Source organism: Falco peregrinus, chromosome 3 (genome assembly GCF_023634155.1).
Source record: "Falco peregrinus isolate bFalPer1 chromosome 3, bFalPer1.pri, whole genome shotgun sequence".
In the NCBI taxonomy this organism is placed as follows: domain Eukaryota; kingdom Metazoa; phylum Chordata; class Aves; order Falconiformes; family Falconidae; genus Falco; species Falco peregrinus.
In genome coordinates, this window is record NC_073723.1 from 27,869,355 (window position 1) to 27,890,610 (window position 21,256).

General features: G+C 36.3%; 1 protein-coding gene across 50 annotated transcripts in view; it reads right to left on the bottom strand.

The window, feature by feature from the left end:
• Nucleotides 1-21,256, bottom strand: part of RIMS2 (regulating synaptic membrane exocytosis 2) — a 483,861-nt gene that overhangs the window by 211,710 nt on the left and 250,895 nt on the right. For 36 of the 50 annotated variants that reach the window (XM_055800455.1, XM_055800439.1, XM_055800477.1 and 33 more), the window contains 7 exons: nucleotides 19,527-19,735; nucleotides 18,061-18,180; nucleotides 16,127-16,226; nucleotides 15,226-15,349; nucleotides 10,121-10,167; nucleotides 8,839-8,951; nucleotides 974-1,021 (listed from right to left, as the gene is read on the bottom strand). In XM_055800455.1, coding sequence (XP_055656430.1) covers nucleotides 974-1,021; nucleotides 8,839-8,951; nucleotides 10,121-10,167; nucleotides 15,226-15,349; nucleotides 16,127-16,226; nucleotides 18,061-18,180; nucleotides 19,527-19,735 — 761 coding nt within the window. Of the gene's footprint in view, nucleotides 1-973; nucleotides 1,022-8,838; nucleotides 8,952-10,120; nucleotides 10,168-15,225; nucleotides 15,350-16,126; nucleotides 16,227-18,060; nucleotides 18,181-19,526; nucleotides 19,736-19,853; nucleotides 19,922-21,256 lie in introns of all 50 variants that reach the window. The other 14 variants (XM_055800471.1, XM_055800460.1, XM_055800458.1 and 11 more) reach the window with 3 other exon arrangements.

Consider the following 21,256-nt stretch of genomic DNA (forward strand, 5'->3'; position numbering starts at 1 on the left):
CAAATATGAGTCATAAACAAACCATTTCCTACATTTTTATTTAGAATTCCTTTATAAATATATATATATGATCTTTTTTTTTCCATTTCAATATAAAATTTAGCCACCTCATTCTGATCATTTAGATCATCCTTAACATCTTTCCTTGGGCAACTGATTAAACAAGAGAAACATTTATACAGCTCCCACTCAAAAAATTAACATCTCCATAAAGATATTTTGTAAGAAAAGCAGATAATATTCTATTTACAAAAAAATTGAAAAACATGCAGCAAAGCAAGATAAGCATTGTAGCGTATTACTAAAACCTACTTTTGCGTTAACCTACAGTACCTTAGGAGTTTCCTAATGAAAAAAGGCAAACAACTTGTACCTAAACAGAATCCCAAAGCTAAATAAGTTTAGTAACACAATGGGGGAATTCATTTTTTATATAGAGTTTTGATTATTTTGACATACTTTTAAAATGCAAGAACCAAGTTTTATACACAAGAAATTTCTTTCTTTAAACAAGGTACAAATTTTTTGCCTGTCTTCCACTCAAGGCGCTACTGTTACTTGGAAAATGCAAAAAAGGATGAATTAAGTAATGATAATGAATGATTTAAAGAGACATTCATCTTTATATAATGACCTCAAGCACAAAATTATTTATTGCTTAAACAGTACACACATTTTGTATGTGGGATGCATAGCCATCATCACTATTGAAACCTGTATAACTTTAATATTTGGGTAAACAGCAAACAAAAACTAGTTGTCTCTTTAAATTTTAATTTAGTATTTTAATCCCCATGCAGAATTTTACAAGCTGCTCACAAGATGACATGAAACTTGTTAATATGGTTTAAAGCAACACGCTAAAAATATGGGGAAATGGACTATAATGTAATTTTCCTACTATGCATTTTCCATAACAAACAAAAGAAAAAACCCACAACTTTAGTTTCTGTCAGGCAGACGAAGTCTTTACCTGAACCCTAGGAACAAAAGGCGTTGTTCTTCTACTAAGGCTTTGGCTCTGGTAAGCAAAATTAAAGAAAAAGCAATAAAACAAAACCAAAAAGGACAACACGCTGGAAACTAAAAGACCAAAAGTAAAAACGAAGACACACAACTATTACTTTAAAAATAGCTTTACACCAACAACGTATTTATCTAACACAAAGTACTTTAATGCAATGCATAAATTAAATCTGCAAATCTGTTACCAAATCATATCAAAACCCTGTGATGGAAATTCTGGCCTTAGGGAAGTCAGCAGAATTTTTCCCACTGATTCCTCAGAAGCAAGGATTTCACTTTGCAGGTCTACAGATAACATTTACAATAGATTTAGAAATAACATTAACAAAAGGACCAGGTCAGCAAAGTGTGATTTAAAAGTGGGGTAGGAAACATAAGTTCAGCTTGATCATCTCTTTCAGGAAGATTGTAGCTGCATGTTCAAAGACAGAAAGTACATTTCACACACTGACAGCTTTGGTTTCTTTCTAAAGTAAAGCAAGTAAAGTAAAATTTTTGCTAGTTTCTGCAACTTTAAGAGGCATTTCTATAAAAAGCCCTCCTAAATACTTAAAAAATGATTAAAAGAAAGTTAGTGCTATCTGGCATTAGCACTACATGGGGAAAGGTACAATTGATGTATTTCAGTTCTCTAGCAATCATGATGGAAACAACATATGGTAGGTACAGAAAACCCTTCTTGAAATGGGATATAGAGCATTTAGCAAATTTAAGTAGCTGCACTGCACACACAGACGCATTTCTAATTTATTTTTGTCATGTAACACTTCAGACCACACACAGCCTTGTGGCTTTCCAGTGGCTACATCAAGACTACATCAATACAGGCAACATTACTTAACATCCTGGACTAGCTGCAAACTCCAGCCAGACACTTCCCATCTTCCACTTAGGGCAACAGCTAGTGGAGTGGCACAGAAAGGGGATGGAGCACGGGGAATGGACAGGAACAGGAGCACATGTTGATAACTCAGAGGGCCAGTGAGTGAGGGAACAGGAGCAAGGGAGTAGGTCACAACGACAGCAATTTGACACATTTTAATCTCCTTTACCTCCCTGCTTGGTTTTCCTGAGATTATTCATCTATTTCAAAGTGATGGACAGAAGCTGCCATTCAATATTGACTTCTGTAAGAAATTTACTCAAAGTATGGAAATAGGCAGTGTGATGATGTTTCTGCCACCCTCCTTGCTTACTTGGCATGCACAGATGCTGGTGAAATCTGTTCCATAAAATGTGTGAAGTAATCTGTTCTCACACCAAAGCAAGAGGATATATAAGATAATTTGCAGTCTGGATCACGGGTTTTGTCTGATGTGTTCCTGTGCTCTGTGAGGTGTAGCAGCTGCACACTGCTCTCCACTCTGCAAAGGCAGTACTGCATAGGTCAATGTATATGTGCCAGAATGTGACCTACTCACACACAATAAAAGTAGATCTTCAGTTTGTTTCTCTTCTGTGTTACCAGAGAAATATAGATATTCCAGAATATCACAGTCCTAAAATGAATAGAATATTTCCTACCATGAACCAAGGACCCTCACCTGTCATATTCTGCCTTGGAAAACGGAGTGCAATAAGCACATTGTGTGAACTGCCTAGAATTTTCCAGGTTTTGAGATCAGAGCAACAGCAATTTACTTGTGTAGGGGTAGAAAGGGGAGAAAAGAAAGGGAAAAAGGAAAAGGTGAAAGATGGAAGGAAAGCATGTCTCATACTTGACCTCATCCCCCCCAATATGCTGACATAGCATATCCTTCACAATGTACACTATCCGCTTTCTAATATGCTACAGATATTGCAACTATAATTAATATGTCTGTATTTTTATTACTTTATAAACTCAATATGTATGGAAAATCTATTGAAGAGGTTGTGTAGTTCAGCTGTTCAAGGAAATACATTATTTTTATAAATTACTTCCCTTTTCTATTATAATTTCCACTGGTACAAAAATGAAATATTGTAATTTTATACCTGTATCCATTTACACAGTCTTCTAGTCATGTTATCAGTCTCTAAAGCTAACTATTGCAAAAGCATTCCAAGTTATACTTTTCATGCAGTATTTAGAAAGTAGCCAGAATGCAGTAATGAAGTGAAGAGCACCAACACACAAAGAATTCTGACTTATAAAAAAATGATATAAGAAAAAAAATCAGTGAAAATGCACAGAAATAGGAACCAGACAAAGCAAATAATAATAAAACATTAATTGCAATAACAGTCAGATACTCCCTTGAAAAAAGAATGTGGATCAAAAATGCCATAAACTGCACAGAAACCGGATAAATTATTTATATACCTTAGTAAGTTATAACATGCAATAGTTTACTGTACCTGTACATAATTTGTTCAATTAAATATGTTTTTGGATAGAATAACTATTGATGGAAAGAAGACTTCCTAGCTATGTGAGATGGTTTGCTTCATGGGAAATCCTATTAGCCAGCTCTGGAGTGTCACTGTAACCTCAGCAGAAGAAAACAGGTACACAGACCAATGCCGACACAGAGGAAAACAGAAAACCAGACAGAGACAGACATCCCTGAATAACAGAGAGGCATCAGGGCAGCTACACTAGCTAAAACCATAGTGCACATAAACAAATAGATTCCAAACCACTATCAATATAAAAACCATTGAAGAATCTGTGGCACTGTCTGAATAAGGATGCATATATCCAAGTATTTATTCAAACACTTCAGACCTCCACCCAAATTGTAAGTATCTCTACTTCTCCCACAGCTCTTGTATTTCACAGCCTATTAACCACAGCTGCCCTACCAATCACAGAATCACAGAATGGTTTAGGTTGGAAAAGACCTTTGAGATCACCAAGCCCAACCATTAACCCACGACTGCCAGGTCCATCATTAAATCACTGTTGCTAAGCACCGCATTGACCTGTTTATTTTAAACACCTCCAGGGATGGTGACTCAACCACCTCCCTAGGCAGCCTATTCCAGTGCTTGACCACCCTCTCTGTGAATAATTTTTTCCTATTATCCAATCTAAGCCTCCCCTGGCACAACTTGAGGCCGTTTTCTCTTATCCTGTCACTTGTTACCTGGGAGAAGAGACCAACCCCCACCTGCCTACAGCCTCCTCTCAGGCAGCTGCAGAGAGCAATGAGTTCCCACCCTGAGTCTCTTCTCCAGACTAAAAAAAAACCAGTTCCCTTACCCACTCCTCAGAAGACTTGTGCTCCAGACCCTTCACCAGCTTCACTGCCCTTCTCTGGACACACTCCAGCACCTCAACATCCGTCTTGCAGTGATGGGCCCAAAACTGAAGCCAGCATTTGAGATGTGGCCTCACCAGTGCCAAGTACAGGGGGACAACAACTGCCCTTCTCCTGCTGGACACTAGCCAGGATGCTGTTGGCCTTCTGGGCCACCTGGGCACACTGCTGGGTCATGTTCAGCTGGCTGTCAACCAGCACCTCCAGGTCCTTTTCTGCCATGTAGCTTTCCAGCCGCTCTTCCCCAAGCCTGTAGCGTTGCGGGGGGTTGTTGTGACCCACGTGCAGGACTCAGCACCCAGAGCCTTCCTGCCCTCCAGCAGATCAACACTCCCCCTCACTTGGTGCTGTCTACAAACTTACTGAGGGTGCACTCAATCCCCTTCTAGAGATCATTGATGAAGATATTGAACAGAACTGGCCCCAGCACTGAGCCCTGGAGAACAGCACTTGTGACCAGCCACCAGCTGGATGTAACTCCATTCACCGCCATTCTTTGGGCTCAGCCAGCCAGCCATTTTTCTAGTCATGGAATAGTATATCCATCGAAGCCATGAGCAGCCAGTTTCTCCATGACAGTGCTGTGGGAGACGGTGTCAAAGGCTTTTACTGAAGTCTAGGTAGACAATGTCAGCAGCCTTTCCTTCATCCACTAAATGGGGCACCTTGTCACAGAAGGAGAACGGGTTTGTCAAGCAGGACCTGCCTTTCACAAACCCATGCCGGCTGGGCCTGATCTCCTGGTTGTCCTGTATGTGACACATGATGGCTCTCATGATGATCTGCTCCACAACCTTCCCGGGCACCGAGGTCAGGCTGACAGGCCTCTAGTTCCCCAGACCCTCCTTCCTGCCCTTCTTGTAGATGGGTGCCACACTGGCTAACCTCCAGTCTTCTGGGACCTCCCTGGTTAGCCAGGACTGTTGATAAATAATGGAGAGCAGCTCCCTCAGTACCCTTGGGAGGATCCCGTCTGGCCCACAGACTTGCGTGTGTCCAAGTGATTCAGCCGGTTGCTGACCCTTTCCCCTTGGATTATGGGAGTTTCCTTCTGATCCCAGTCTGTCTTCCAGTTCAGGGGGCTAGGTACGCAGAGAACAACTGGTCTTGCTATTAAAGACTGAGGCAAAGATGGCATTAAGTACCTCAGCCTTTTCCTCATCCTTCATGGCAACGTTTTCCCCGCTGCAACCAATAAAGGATGCAAATTCTCCTTGGCCGTCCTTTTGTTTCTAATGTATTTGTATAAACATTTTTTGTTATCTTTTGTGGCAGTGGCCAGCCTGAGTTCTAGCTGGGCTTTTGCCTCTCTAATCTTCACCCTGCATAACCTTATGACTTCCTTACAGTCCCTCCTGAGCTGCCTGCCCCTGCTTTCAAAAGTCAAGTCTCCTTTTTTCCCTGAGTTCCAGCCAAAGCTCTCCGTTCAGCCAGACCTGTTGTCTTCTCTGCTGGCTCGTCTTTGGGCACATGGGATCAGCCTGCTCCTGTGCCTTCAGGATTACCTCCTTGAAAAATATCCAGCCTTCATAGACCCCTTGGCTCTTCAGAACTACCTCCCAAGGGACTCTGTCAACCAGGCTCTTAAACAGGCCAAAGTCTGTACTTCAGAATTCCAAGGTAGCAGTTCTGCTGACCCCCCTCCTTACTTCTCTGAGAATTGAAAACTATTAATCTTGTGATTGGTATGCCCAAGATGTCCCCCGACCACCACACCACCCATCAGTCCTTCCCTCTTTCTAAACAGCAGGTCCAGTGGGGCATCTCACCTGGCTGGCTCCCTGACCAGCTGTGTCAGGCAAATATCTTCCACATGCACCAGGAACCTCCTAGACTGTTTCCTTTCCGATGTGTTGTATTCCCAACAGACATCCAGTAAATTGAATTTCCCCTTGAGAACAAGGGCTAGCAATCGCAACAAGTTCTTCCAGCTGATTGTAGAATGTTTCATCTGCCTCTTCACCCTGGCTGGGTGGTCTACAAAAGACTCCCCAAGGATATCTGCCTTGTTGGCCCTCCCTCTGATTCTTACCCATAAACACTAAACCCTATTGTCACCATCATTAAGGTCCTGGCAGTCAAAACTCTCCCTGACATGCAGAGCTACTCCACTGCCTCTCCTTCCTTGTCTATCTCTCCTGAAGAGTTTGTAGCCATCCATTGCAGTGCTCCAATCATGCGAGTTATCCCACCATGTTTCCATGATGGCACTATGTCGTAGTCTTCCTGCTGCATGATGGCTTCCAGCTCCTTCTGTTTGTTGTCCATACTTCAGATGTTGGCATAGATGCACTTCAGTTGTACTATGGATCTCACCTCAAACACTGCCATGCCACTCGCAGGTTCATCTCTAACAAGCTTGGGTTTATTCCCTACCCTCTTCGAATCTAATTTAAAGTTCTCTCAATGAGCCCTGCTAACTCCTGACCTAAGGAATCAATTCTTTTCAATTCTCTTCAGGTCATCTTTTTCTAAAAATACATTTTAGTCTACACATTTCAATGTTCCCAGTTAGGTGCCACATTGCTATTGATCCACACCATCTTCAGACACTGTGACAGCCAGCCTTCCTTGCAAAGCAAAAGGCTTGGTACTACCCTCCCAAAGCCTTGAGCCAACAGCAGCAGGAGCTGGGTTGTGCTATTAATATGACTAACATGAAACACCACTAATTCCAATTTTTCTTTAGCTGGTGAGGTAAGAGAAGTTTCTGAATTTTCAAACTGTCTACTACTGTTAGGCATCTACATTGAGTTACTGAACATTTCTGACTCCAGTGTCAGTTAACTGGAGCTGTGTGTTCTCAGATACCAGCTGCATTCTGAGGGAAACAAGGATACTGTGTAGTAGGGAGTATTGTATATAACTGCAAACAGTACATAAGGGAGTACAAAGAGGACAAATTTAGGAAAGATCTTAGTCTCCTAACATTATTTGGTTTCCTTAAATGGAAAGAAATGCTATAAAATTATTTATTAATAAAGGCATTTGTATCTTGAAACAGGCAAAACTATTTAAAAATAGGAATGGTATCTTCTTAACACTGAACTTATATGCCATTCTGAGATACAGCACACTGTAAATTCTGTTATTGTCAGTAAATCAGAATATATCTCTAGATCTCCTGATACCATTCTCATGTACCCCAAACTGTAATATCCCATCAAACCACAAAATCAACGGGCTTACTGACTTTACTAATAAAAATACTAATCTTAAATTCCTGAAGATTTTGTTTTTGAAACTGAGAAAGTGAGGAAGTCAGTTCTGTGTGGTTTCTATTTTGACTATCATTCTGCAGTGTCTGTGCATTGGACATCTGAGCAACTAACTCTGGATCTTGAATTTCATGCTGGGAGCTAGGAATCAAAACTTTTTGTCAGCCTAATCTTTTATGACTTAGCCAAAAGAGATTTCTTTCCCCCGTTTCCACTATCAACAATTTTTGCCGTCTTGTTGAATTAAATTGGTTTATAGAAACCCCCGTCTGTGTATTTTGATAGTTCATGTTCATACTCCCATGACACTGTATTTTGTGCAAAGCATTCTGCACTCTACAGTCAATATTTCTAGTTTTCCATTTATCCAGATGATTAAGTTTTTCAAAGTAGTTATGTACAACAGTTACAGAAAATTAAAATTATGTATTGTAGATGGCTGGTCTGATGAGCAAAACAAATAATGTCTCATGCATTTCAACATGACTGCTGAACAGACAAAAATATGTCTTCCACTCCTCTATCGATACCATAAAACATTTCTGTGAGACCTATAAACAGTCTGCTTAGGTTTTATGCGTATTTTTATGGTGTACTCATTATCTTAACAGAAACAACTTGGAAGAAACATGAATCTGACATTTGCAAACTTGTTTAAACACCAGTTTTGCACTGCTTTCATTCTATTTTCCCTTCCTTTTCAACCTGTACCAGCCACAACTGAGCACTTTTGAAAAATCACACTTTGGAATTGTGAATGACACAGAAAGGTGTACAAAACTCAGGTTCTTCAGTTTGGTACGAAAAATTGCCCTTTTAAAGAAAACATTCATGTAATGAACTTTGCTCTCAATGTAAGTGAAGAACAAAAGTAACATTGGTACAAAGAATACATTAGTGAGCAATCAGAGGGATATCAGGGGAAAGGAATATATGAAAGCTAATGCATAAGTAATAAGCAATATTAATGTCCAAGCCCACAGGTAATAAAATCTACCAACTGTACAGGTAACTGTTACAGTTGAAAAAGTGTAAAATTGTATACACCCAACAGCACAAACATAACTGGAGGACAAGATTAGATGTCTCAGAAAATTTTACTCTATCAGTTTAGCTTACTAGGTAAATATACATATATATATATATATAAAAAACCTCAGCATACATAAAATTTCCAAAAATAAAATGGAATGTCCTTATGAAACTGTGGCCCTGCCTACACTGAGATATATAGCATTATCAAAAATTTAGCTAGTTTAACAGGAAATCTATGTTATGGGTAGCTTGCACTCTGCAGTGACAGTTTATGCTGCAAAAGGCATATAAGGATCAATAAAATGTTTACATACTGAAAGTTGTCCAGACAAGAACTGTGGAACATCCCTTAACATGCCAGGACTCATAGGAGAAGTCACTGAAATAGAAGGTCGGTCCATTTTTTGAGATTCAAATGAACTAGAACCTGTAATTATAAATAAAAATATTTTATAAATAGTGGCACATACACATTTTTTACAACAGTCTTTAAATAAAAAATGTAGAAATATAACCAAATATATAATAAATTTGTCATAAATATAATGTTTTCATCCATTTAAAATTACCAAATAATCATACACAATCTTTTGGTGCCCAGATGCAATCAAAACCTTTTATTTATAGAATGAAAAATAGTTTATTCAGATATTTCTGACTATAATTATGTCAGTAAGTTGAAGGCCCATAATTCCTAAACAGTAAAGTAAATGCTTTACTGTGGTCAGAGGAATACAGTTTTCTGATTTATTATCTTGTACAATCAGATTAATTTTTAATTAGTTTTTTACAAAACATCAAGATGCATTTCACGGGTTTTGTGCATTTTGTTTCAAATCTACAAGGTCTGCAAACTGTCAAAGGACAAGTTTTGACATATAAAACATAGAGTAAAAGTAAAGTCATTTTATAAATACAAAAGACAATCCACATCGCACAAAACATAAAATGGATTTTATTTTAAGACTTGGCTGATCAGTGAAAAATTATTGGAGCATTTTTTCGTATTATTATAATCAAGTTTATTCCACTGAATTTATTCATGGCTTCTATTATAAAAGAGTTCTAAAACAATGATAAAAAATAACTCCAGGCTGCAACTCATCTTATCAGATCTAAGCCAAAGAACAAGTTATTTTTCCCCATGTGAAATACTGGCTTAGCCAATTTAAGGAGTGCTGAATGGTTCTAATAAAGTAGAAGTATTCCAATTTCAAAGAGGCTATCTCTCAGGTTGTAAATAAAGAACATTTTATCCCCATTATTAGTTTAGAACGTTCAACTGAAATGCAAGACAACAAAACAGGAAATTAAAAATTACTATTAATGCTCTTATATATTAGTTAGAACCATGTTTTTCTTTTTAATCAAAAATAGCCTAAGCCTATAACCAAATGTCAAGCCCAAATTAAAATATCCTGACTTTTGATAGTTTATTATTAAACAAAGGTAGATAGATAATACAGTAAAATGACATATTGAGACAAATACGGACAAAGAGACAAGAGCTATACTGACTATAGGTGACATTTTTCAATCTATTTGTGCTTACATAAAAGAGAGAGAAGATTTTCCTACCCCACAATTGAAACTTACTGGACTCCAGCTGTGCATGTGTGCTGTCAGGTATTCTGGGTATGTCCCTGAAATCAGGAAAATTAAGACAGGCTGATCTTTTATCTAACAAACATATTAAAATTTCAGTTATACTATAACACTTCTCAAGCCATCATGGAATGCCTCACGAAAGACGTATGATCTGCTGGCTGTCTTCAGCCATCGGGAAAATGTATCTTGTATCCAGTGTAAATAATTTCAGTGGCAAATTGAAGCCTACAGAACAAGTGATTTGGTGGATGCAGGAGAGAGGCTGCACAGTCACAGATGAAATAATTCAGTAAATAAATAATAATAAAAAAAGAACAATCTCAGAGTTAATGGTAGACTACAACTGTGAGCGGTAGACTTTATGATGACATTATGCATTAACTAAATGTATTGGACTCTCACTCAAACTTACTAGACTTCCAGCCCTAATATGGCCTGCACTATCCTTGATCCCAGATTTGGACAATCTTATCTTTTCTATGACCAAGTAAAATGTGCAAGTTCTTTTGGCAAAATCACATACTTGCATATACATGAGATTTTGCAACACTTGTATTAAATGTGTATACAGCCACGTAATTTTAAAGAACTCAGTTGTAATGACTAAGTACCTCATTACGCCCACCCAGCCCCCAGAGGAACATATTCTTCCTATGAGGGGCAAACATTACTGTATGCTAATAAAAACTATCAATATGCTAATAAATAATTTTGGAGGTATTTGAGCAAAACCAAGCAAGATGAAGACCTTCAGCTCTGAGTCACAGTAAGAGCAATATTTAAAATCATGATGTGTGTTTCAGTGCAGTTGGTTTCTTCAAAGTTGCACAGGGTGTCAGTGCCCAGGCGCTGGCAGTGGGGGCTACGGGGTGGGGGTGGGGGGCTTCTGTAAGGAGAGGATGGAGCTGCCCTGTGCCAGGCACAGACAATCCCAGCTGATTCCAGTCAACTCCAAACAGACCCACTGCAGGGCACAGCTGAGCCCATCAGCCGAGAGGGTGGTGGCTCTGTGTTAATGTATTTAAGAAAGGGCAAAAAAAAACCTGTGCAGCAGCTGTGAGAGAGAAGAGTGAAGAAAAAAAATTATGAGAGAAACATCCCTGCAGAAACCAAGGTCAGAGAAGAAGAAGGGAGAGGGGGGATGACAGCAACCCCCATTCCCCATGCCCCTGCAATGCTTGGTGGAGGGGGGAGGTAGAAGAGCCAGAAACAAAGAAGTGAATTTGAACCTAAGAAGAAGGGAGGTGAGGGGAAGGTGGGTTTAGTTTTGGTTTTATTTCTCAATATCCTGTTCCCTTATTGATTCCTAATAAATTAAATTAATCATCCCCAAGTCAAGCTTTTTTTGGCCATGATGCTCAAATGACATATTGAGACAAATACAGACAAAGTATTTGTCTATGATCACTCATGGCTGAGTGATGTCCCCACTCTTATCTTGACCCATGGGCTTTTCTTATTTCCTCCTTTTGTCCTGCTGAGGAGAAGTGGGAGAGTGGCTGGGTGGGCATTTGGTGGCCAGCCAAGGTCAACCCACTGCAAAGGTATATGAAAAGGAAGAAGTTAAAAATGCTTTCAGCGAAAGCTAAAAATGTCTGATACAATGAAAAAAAAAAAAGAATCTGTACTGTATATGTAAATAAAACGTCTCTAATTCCTTTTGGTATTCTTTTTCTAAACATTTTTCAAGACTTACTAGAAAGACTGCTTTACTAAACAGATTGAGGAATCTTTCCAAGTGACTTGATGCATAGTACTCAATAATTCAAATGAATCAGAAGGCGCCCAACTGCTCTAAGTGCCCACTGCAGACAAGGAAAAATCACTGTCCCTGTTGTTAGTAAGCAAAACTTGTCAGAAACTTACAAGGGCTATTGAAGAAGTTAATATTTAAGTTTACATATTTGATATATGTAGAATCTATAAAGGGACCCAATACTCACCTATTACTTTAGTCTGAAATATACTCCTGAGCCTAACTTGTAATTTCAAAAAAAATTCAAACTCATTTGTATTGTATGAGTTTGAGAAGAAAACTTTGAAAACATGTATTATTGTGAACAGATGGAATATGAGTTTTCTATAGATAGCTGAAACAATAAATCTGAAAGCTTTGAACACTACCATTGATGCTCCTAAATCATACAGATCCCAGTATTTCATGGTAGCGTGAATGGTACATCTTACAAGGAACTCTCACTAAGATGAAACAAATGCAGGAGAAGAAGTAGTTATCGGCATCTCTTTATATTTTAAGACATGTTCCACTGCAAGCAAATTTTATAGAGCAATTAATAAAACACAATTCATTATTTCTTCAAAATTCAAAACAGTAGTACCTATGAAAATAACACGCATTTTAAAAAAACTATTTCTGAGATGTAGAAAGCAGAAAATAGGTAAGTTCTTGTGTATAAGAGACAGACATCTAACAGAGAATAGCAACATGGCCTTCAATTTTTATTTTAAGATGGAAAAAGGGATAAATTGCATGCCAAAATGGTATGACCTTTTTTTTTTTTTTTCTAAGGGACCTTTTCATTTAATCTTCCTTTATTAACTTTGCCTGTCATCTTCAGTTTTCATAGCAATCAGTCCATAATAAAATTAAGAAGAACTAACAATCGTGTTTACTGGAATCTGTTTTTGTATTCAGATATCGGAATGTGACAACAGGTTCTCTTTCTCAGCTAAGTTAATAGGTAGTAACTATTTGAAAATTTCTGGCATGAGTTGGTGTGTTATCATGAGACCATCATGACACTCTATAAGTAATAGGATATACCTCAGTGCAAAAGTGCAATCCTTCAAGTGGGCATCTATTATTCTAATTTAAATAATTATCAGGTCTGACTTCTGGTAAATGTGAACATTTAATTATTTTAAATACATTGAAACTTTATTCTCTGGGGCAAAACACAGACCTATGGCATTACTTTTCCTTGGGCAAGCATAAGGTATTAATTTCTATAGTTCATTTGATGATGACCTGAAATCTTCTAAACTAAGAAGATAGTATGGTATTTCCCATCAGCTTAAATCTCAGGAAAAGCACTTCTGAAGTTATATTGTCAATATCAAAATCCAAAGAATTACATACATTTTACTAGTATCTAAAACCTTACCAACTTGCAGACAGTATTCATCAACAAGACTTCAGTTATAAACCCATTTAGATTAGTAACTGGAGTTTTGGAGGTGAAAACCCTCTTTTACATCTGCTGCAAAAAGACATGACGGATCAAATACACAGAACAACATTTTTAGCCCCGATCTGGCTTAGTTCTTCAGACTGTGGTGCTGAAGAAGGCATCTTAAGAGCCTAAATCACTTTCTTTAAGGAATTGCAGATGAGCTGCTTTAGCAAAAACAAGTGGAGCACATGGTAACGTAACAGAAGACATGATGATAAGAAAGGTAAACAACAAACAGTAAATATAAAAGCACAAGAAAGAGTACAGGAGGTCTTGCACAATGAAGAGAATGCAGAAAGAAAAAAAATATTGAATATTTTCAAGACATGAGCAGTTTATTGAAACTTTTGCTACAAACTTCTGTTTGAGATTAACTATGGAAGATCTTACACCTGTATGGAATTAATTTGAAACCTCCTTTTCTGAGAGAATATTTTTCTAGTAATATAATTTGTCCCTTAGCATTACTAATATACCTACAACTCCCAAGTTATGCAAAGGTTTTTAAGGATAGGACAAATGGTACAGCCTTTACCCTAAAGGGGTTGCAAATTCAATATATGTGTAGGAGATAACGTCTCATCTCACTGCAAAGATCGTTTTTGTTATTGTCAAGTTTGTTTAAAATTGTCAAACCAAATTGTTTCTACACATTAAATTCCTGAAGTGTCAAACACATTAAGTTCCTATTATAGCTGAACTGATAACAACTTATCTTCACTGTAATTCCATCCTCAGATTATATGGTTCCACATATTTTTTGTAGTACTTCTTAATTTTAGTTATGTTACCCGTGTTTTCTCATATAAAGGTCAGATGATTGTATGTATCTTATAAAAAATAAAGGGATAAATATACTTATTAATATATAATGATAGAATCATAGAACAGCTCAGGTTGGAGGGGCTCTTGAAAGACCACCTGGTCCAACCTCATATGGAAAAGGGAGTCTACAGGAGATTAGTTAACACCCTGTCCAGTTGTGTCATATACATAATAAGTTCTGTGGGGAGAAAGAGAAAGTTCTTAACAACTATAAGCAGATTCAAATTCAGTGATAAGCATCCCCCTCTTCACAGCCCTGGTATGATCAGCTATGGAACTTCCAGTGGAGAAGTAAAAAAGGGATGGATGTGACTGTAGGCTGTAGGAACTTGGAAGAAAAAGAACAGACGAAGAAGGGGAAGTATTCATAGTCTAATATAACAAAGCAACTATTGCTATGCAAGAAAAAATTAAGTTGACATTGAGAAGTAGGTCTGAAAGTTAAGTAAACTAGTAAGTAAAGCACCGAAGAAAAAGCGCTACATAATACTAGCTAAACCTTTAGATATGTTCTGTATTAGACAACAAGCAGTAATTTAATAGATTTCATAGATGAAGATGATGAGAATGTCTATTCAAGATTTTCCAAAGCATATTGATTATGTCATTAGCATACGGTACTTTGTGCAAAATTCTACATTTCAGACTCTCAATAAATAGAGTTCATCATCAGTTCATAGACCAAATATTAATATATAATTTAATATATATAATATAAAAATTGAAATTAAGAAACAAAATCAGGAGTCAAGAACTGCAACAATAAAGAGTATAACCACAGCTTCAATGCCGGTATAGGCTGGATCACCAGCTAAAGAACCACAGAAGGGAACCTACTTTTGACAATATTATTAGACATTGCCTGGGACTCCATCAGAGAATACAGGATTTCAAACCAGCTTTTTTTACTTACTGGCCTAATCTATCAATCTAGCTATTCTTTGGTTTACAGACTTTTGCATACAGTTTTACTGTTTAAAATGTTTCTGAATCTGTTTGATATGCTTTGCCTTAAAAGTGAAATTTAGCAACATTTCAATCATGTTTAATACCAAAATTTCGGAAATTACTTACCCTATTGGTCTTGAAACAACAAGCTCCACTTGTGGCTCAGGTTTGGATTCTAAAATGATGTTATACACCTCCTCAAAGGTGGCTCCTTGTAGTAGCCTTCCATTCCATTCTAATACTTCATCACCTATAATTTCAATAATAACACTTCGCTTAGGAAGTCTGCTGTGGACTGGGCTTACAATGACAATTTAAGCCATTCTACTCTCAGTTTACTGAATTGTGAAACCTAGGTTGTAGAACAAGTTTAGAGTCCTTTATACAGGAAAATTCTGAGTATTAAAGCCTTTCTGCAGCACAGTTTCAAATACATAAAGTTCAGTGAAACAATGGTATCATCAGTAGGACCCCTACTGAATTAGATAGATACCGCTCTTACTTGTTTTGGCATCTGTGGCTTACAGAAATCCCAACATGCTCTTTAGAATATGCAGATCTTTAAAACAGCATAACTCGTTAACTTACTACTTTGAAGATCCATTTACTTCTACAAGTTTAGTATTTAAGGTCCAGATAGTTGTTATGTTAATAGATAATATTTCTTGTACATTCTCCAATCTAGCAATCCATGATTTGCATGTTGGGATAGAAGCTGTTTCTTAGCCAAGCTGGTTCTGTTCACACATTTGTAAAAGATTGGATTGCTCTAAATATACACCACAAAACGACTGGGCAGAACATCAGTGAATATTATTTTGAGTATAAAAACATGAATAAAAATGTTAAAATATGATTTTGAACATTTCACAAAAGCAGTAACGTCAATAATCTAGTAACTGTCAGGTTGAATTCTGCAGTTGTTCATCACACATATTTAACATACTTTCACATCTAATTGGATCTCCTCACTTGTTATCACCTTCAGAAAAGCAACTCAGCTTATAGATCTGTAGTAGATACATACCTGGTCTAAGATGCCCCACTGTATCAGCTAAGCTTCCTTTTTTAACTTTGGTGATAAATGCGCAGAGTCGACCTGATTCAGTCATCTTTCCTCCTACTACCTGTTTCAAAGAGGAAGTATTTTCATAGAAAGAAAATTACTTTAAATGACTTAAATGTTCTGGCAACAGAAAGAATTCAGTTATTTCCTTTGTCTTCAGGTAGCCCAGGTAAGACAGATACACTTGAAAAAAACATCACAGAATTTTGGCTATGACAGATTACATTTGTACTTACTCTGGCTTTTGTGTAATTTAAACACAATGCCAATGCAAAATGCTAAAGCATTTAAACTTCAGCAAATATGTGTATAGTATGACACTGTATTATAAATTATGAGCCAAAAATGTAAGGTATTGCTGATAGAACTGCTTACTTCGATACCTTTTAACTGAAAACAGATACATTAGTGTAACAGAACTCATGATGTTCACACTAAGAGGTCAGTTAATCAAATTTACTCTGGCTGGGCACATCAGATGAAAATATTTCTCATGCTGAAGATTTCTCTACAGGAAACTTCAACAGGTTTGACCTTAATATTTATCTTTGAATCAGGCAATTCCCTTATCAGAGTCAGTTATAACTGCATATTCTTCAAATTCTTAAGGTTTCTTAACCATCTTCATATTTGGATTTAAAATTTGTGATACTAAATCCTATTTATGTTACTTTCAATAATGTAAATATTTGAAAATTCAGGTCAGAAATAACTACCGAGTTTCAGATGTTTATTGAGATTAATAATAGTTATTCTTAAATCTAAACTATTTGTGAGTCTCAGTAAAGAGTTCATCTATATAGTAGATTTTAGAATTTTAAACATAGAAGTTCAGACAAAAAGTACTTCATAATGGCACTGTTAATCTATTCTCTTGCATTTTCTGACATGAAGACAGTAACACACATACCAAAAGCGATGTTCAACTGGCTTCTCCACTGACTTAAAAATATCATTTTTTTTAAATTAAATTTTTAATTTTTTAATTAAAATATAATTATCAAATCATTAATAAATTAAAAAATTTGCAAAGCATGTTGGTATAAGTAACCACTCTGATTTAATCCCTATTTACAGTGTATGACTATACCTAATCTGCACACCCAAAGTCAGTGCCACACTCAGTAGAGAACAGAGAATTAAACAAACTTAATTATTTCTCACAAGTATCCTGAAACAAAATAAATACAGGCTTCTTTCTTTTACTGTGTGGAATTCATTCGTATTCTTGTACTAGTATTGCTGGAACTGCAAATAATATCACACAAAACTGAGATCAAGATATGGGCTGGAAATAGCTTCATAATGTGTTCAAAGAGTACTGCATCACGAAAAAGATGCAAACACATTACTTTGTGATAATATATAATAAATAGTAAATAATTTTGCATCTTGTGTATTTAAAATGTAGCAAAACAGACAATCAGAGGCAAAAAAAAAACCAGAAACAGGCTCTTCTATTGGCAGACTCTGCTCTGGATTTAAATGTCTCATTAATTTCCAGATGTCCCCCTGATCTTCAAAAGAGATAATTTATTTTTCACATTTCTCCCCTCTTTTGGGGAACAGAAGTTATACCATGGTGCAATGTTCAACACGGAAGCAAGCAGACAGGGTTTGGCTTGCCCAGCAAGGATGCAATTAGTACCTTGCAGAGCAGACATTCTCAGCAAACTTGTGAAAACATGTCTAGTCTTTCAGAAAAATACATTTTTTTGAGCTTGGACCCTATAAAATTACTCTTGGTAACTAAGATGTCTCTATATTGTAATTCTGAGAATGATAAGACATTATAGATATCAGTATGTATATTCTATATAATATGAAAATATTTTCATTTTAAAGGTAGCTAGTTTAACTGCCAGTTGTTAATTCCAAAATTATTCATTACCAACCTTCAATCCAAGCATTGCTCCTGAGTCTCTAGGCACACTTCCATCTTTTAGTCGTTTATTTAACAAAATCCGACCAATGAGACGGTCTCCATCTTTGGATGGTTGCCAAGTTACTGGATGCTATCATATGGTGTTAATGGAAAATACAGTGAATATGATTTTAAAGAAAAATATTTCTGTAATACTTTTCATTTCCTGATATATTTTTTAAATGTCATGAAAGTATTATGATTACACTAATATTTAACATACTCGAATGACAGAAAACTGTGCTGGAAAAGATTCATTTGCATATATAGTCCATGACAATGTATGTCTAATATTTCCTAACAGTATCTGTTTTAATAAATCTAATTTGTAAATATCTAGAATAATCTTTGCATCTTGATTAGGTAGATATAGACAACTATACATAGCCATTTATATACACTGACAATCAGACCTGAGTACTGACAAAACCAACTGTAAAGGTCTAGTATAAGAGTAATACTGAAAAAAAGAAGATTAAATCAAAACAGAAAATTGATATAAGACATTTCTTCTTTTTCCACTATTCCAAATATGTCAGTTTTCTCTAACACTGATAATTTTTTCAGTGTTTTATTTTCTCTCAGTAGTAGTATATTAAAAATTATGGAATACATTAAAAGGTATAATCATTACTCCAATGTATTGTTTCTTTCTTGGAATAATTACTTCAGATACGAAGCATAGTTACAGCGAATGTTATTATTTCATTAATAAACATGGGCACAGTTATACTTGTTTATTAGCATAATTAATAAAATTTAAACATTTTATTTTGTGTAATCATAGTACTTTATCACAGAAAAACACTATTTCGTGCTTCATTTCATGCACAATTAACAGGCACAGACAAATCTGCTCCCACTACAACTAATAACTCTAAAAAGATTTATCATAATCTCCACCAAACAGAAAGCAAAAACATAAAATACCAAAGCAGATGGCAAAGCCTTTAATTCTGCACGATACTGCACAAAAATGGCATGGCAACAAAACAAAAGAACAACCATGACAGTGAAAGGGAAAAAAGAAAAACAACTTTTCTGTGCAGAGAGACCCAATTTTCTCCCTTTTTCACCTGGGGTTTAAACTTAATTTAATTTCAGCCCCAGGAGTTTGAACATAGTAAATCAAATAAGCCAATCAGTAGAATCCTTATTGTTAATTACTTTATACTTGAAAGTAATACCATGACATGCTATTATGCAACCATAACGACATTCCTTTATGCCTCTCAATTTTTTTCTTAGGCTGCCAAACAGTAAAAGCTGCAAGCATGCAGAGACTTTTCATTTGTTTTTCTTTTCTGCACCTTAAGAAATGCTACATTGTCTCTAGAAACACCCTATCTTTTATTTTATGCACTATTTTAATGAGTGACAGAGAGCAAACAAAGACCAAATGAGCAGGTTAAAATGCAGGCTCCAGAATCTCAGTACCTTCTCACTATGGCTATGCTCCTCGTTTAGAGTTGTGCTACTACACGTATCTACCCCAGAGTCTTTTATCTGAGGCTCAGACCATTCCAAGTCCTCTTCCAATGAGTGGCCACCAAAGCACACCATTTTCTTTTGCCTCTCGGTTAAGGTGTTAGAATCCGACAAAACTGCCTGCTCACTAGTTTTTCTTTTTCCCCTTTGACTGTACCCTAAAGGTGTGGGATAAAAAAAAAGGATACAAAAAAGAAAACATGCAAAGGTGTAAATAAATCAAAGGAAATGTGAAATGATAAAGGAAACTAAATGGTAAGGCTCCACATGTCTCACCAAAGACATTGGGGATGCCTCACTGCTATGCCAAGACGTATGGTCCAACCAGTTGTAATCCATGTCTCCTGCGAGAATCAGACAGACAAGATAGTGCAGTAAAGGAAAGGTGAAAGAAAGGACAGACAAAGATACAGTAAAATTGTAAAGACTTCTGATTATCCTATCTGATTCATAACCTCTGCCAGCAGGGCTTGCAAAGTGCTTCTAAGAAAAGCTAAGGCTCCAACAAGAGTACACAGAATATGAAATACAGTGAGGAAGGAGGTACGTTTGTGTGTATCTACGTGTGCATAAAATTATGTACGGTGTAAAGCAGCATTGCTTTAGAGTTTTTTATTGTTCCTATAAAATTACTTAAAAGAAATTAAATAAAAAGGCAAGCTGTATTGTATTTGTAACAGAATTTTCAGAGAGGATAGCATTTGAATATGGAATGAGCTTTCATCATAATCTAAAGAAATAGTTTTCTCCGTAATCTAAAGAAATAGTTTTCTCTTAAGGAACGTATTATATGTATAAACCAGTGTTTATTCTCATCACTTTAATAAAATACTTAAAACAATGGTAGTCTATATTCAGCTGTGCAGTAGATGATATTTTAAGGAAGGTTAAATGACAGATTGATAAGAAAAACAAACATAGAAACTATTTTTAGAATAAAAAGCATATTAACTTTGCTTGAAATGACCAGAGAAATGTCTACTGGTTAAATATCAGGGAAAATTCCAGTAAGTACCCCATAACTGGGAATAAATGCGCAAGGTTTTGATGAAATATATATATATTTATAGAATCAGTATTTAACCTGAATGACAGGCACGTGGTAGGAAGAAAGGTTTAAAACCCCGTTTTATAGAAAAGGTCTAAATGAATGCTGCTGTCCACACAACTGGAGAATGACTCATGTATTTTAATAAAACATTCTCTTTTATGTGGGTACTTTAAATTTTAAAATATGCCCACACATTTTGCATTATTACATTTCTCTCTCTTTTTTCTCACCATTGATACTAACATGAAAAATGTTTTGTTACTATGTGCTACATAATAATATTTTGATACTACTGTATGCAGAAAAACATATTGACTCTTCTATCAAATGTCATGACCATAAGAACACTAAACCAAAGTAGTTCTGCTCTTTTTACTACAGACCACAAATGACATTTTTCTATTTCCATTACTTGGATCCCACTTTGATATTACTCAACTTATTCCTCTGAAATTACATCAATAAGTTGGTGAAATCTTAACACTTGTCTAGAAAACATTAGAGGGAGGATGTGAAGGTACAGCCTCATAAAACTAACACACAAAAAGCTAATACATGCTTTAGAAAAGTAAAATATAGTCTCCTTAGAGGGATATTGTGTACAATGAGAAATATGATCTTTTTTCAC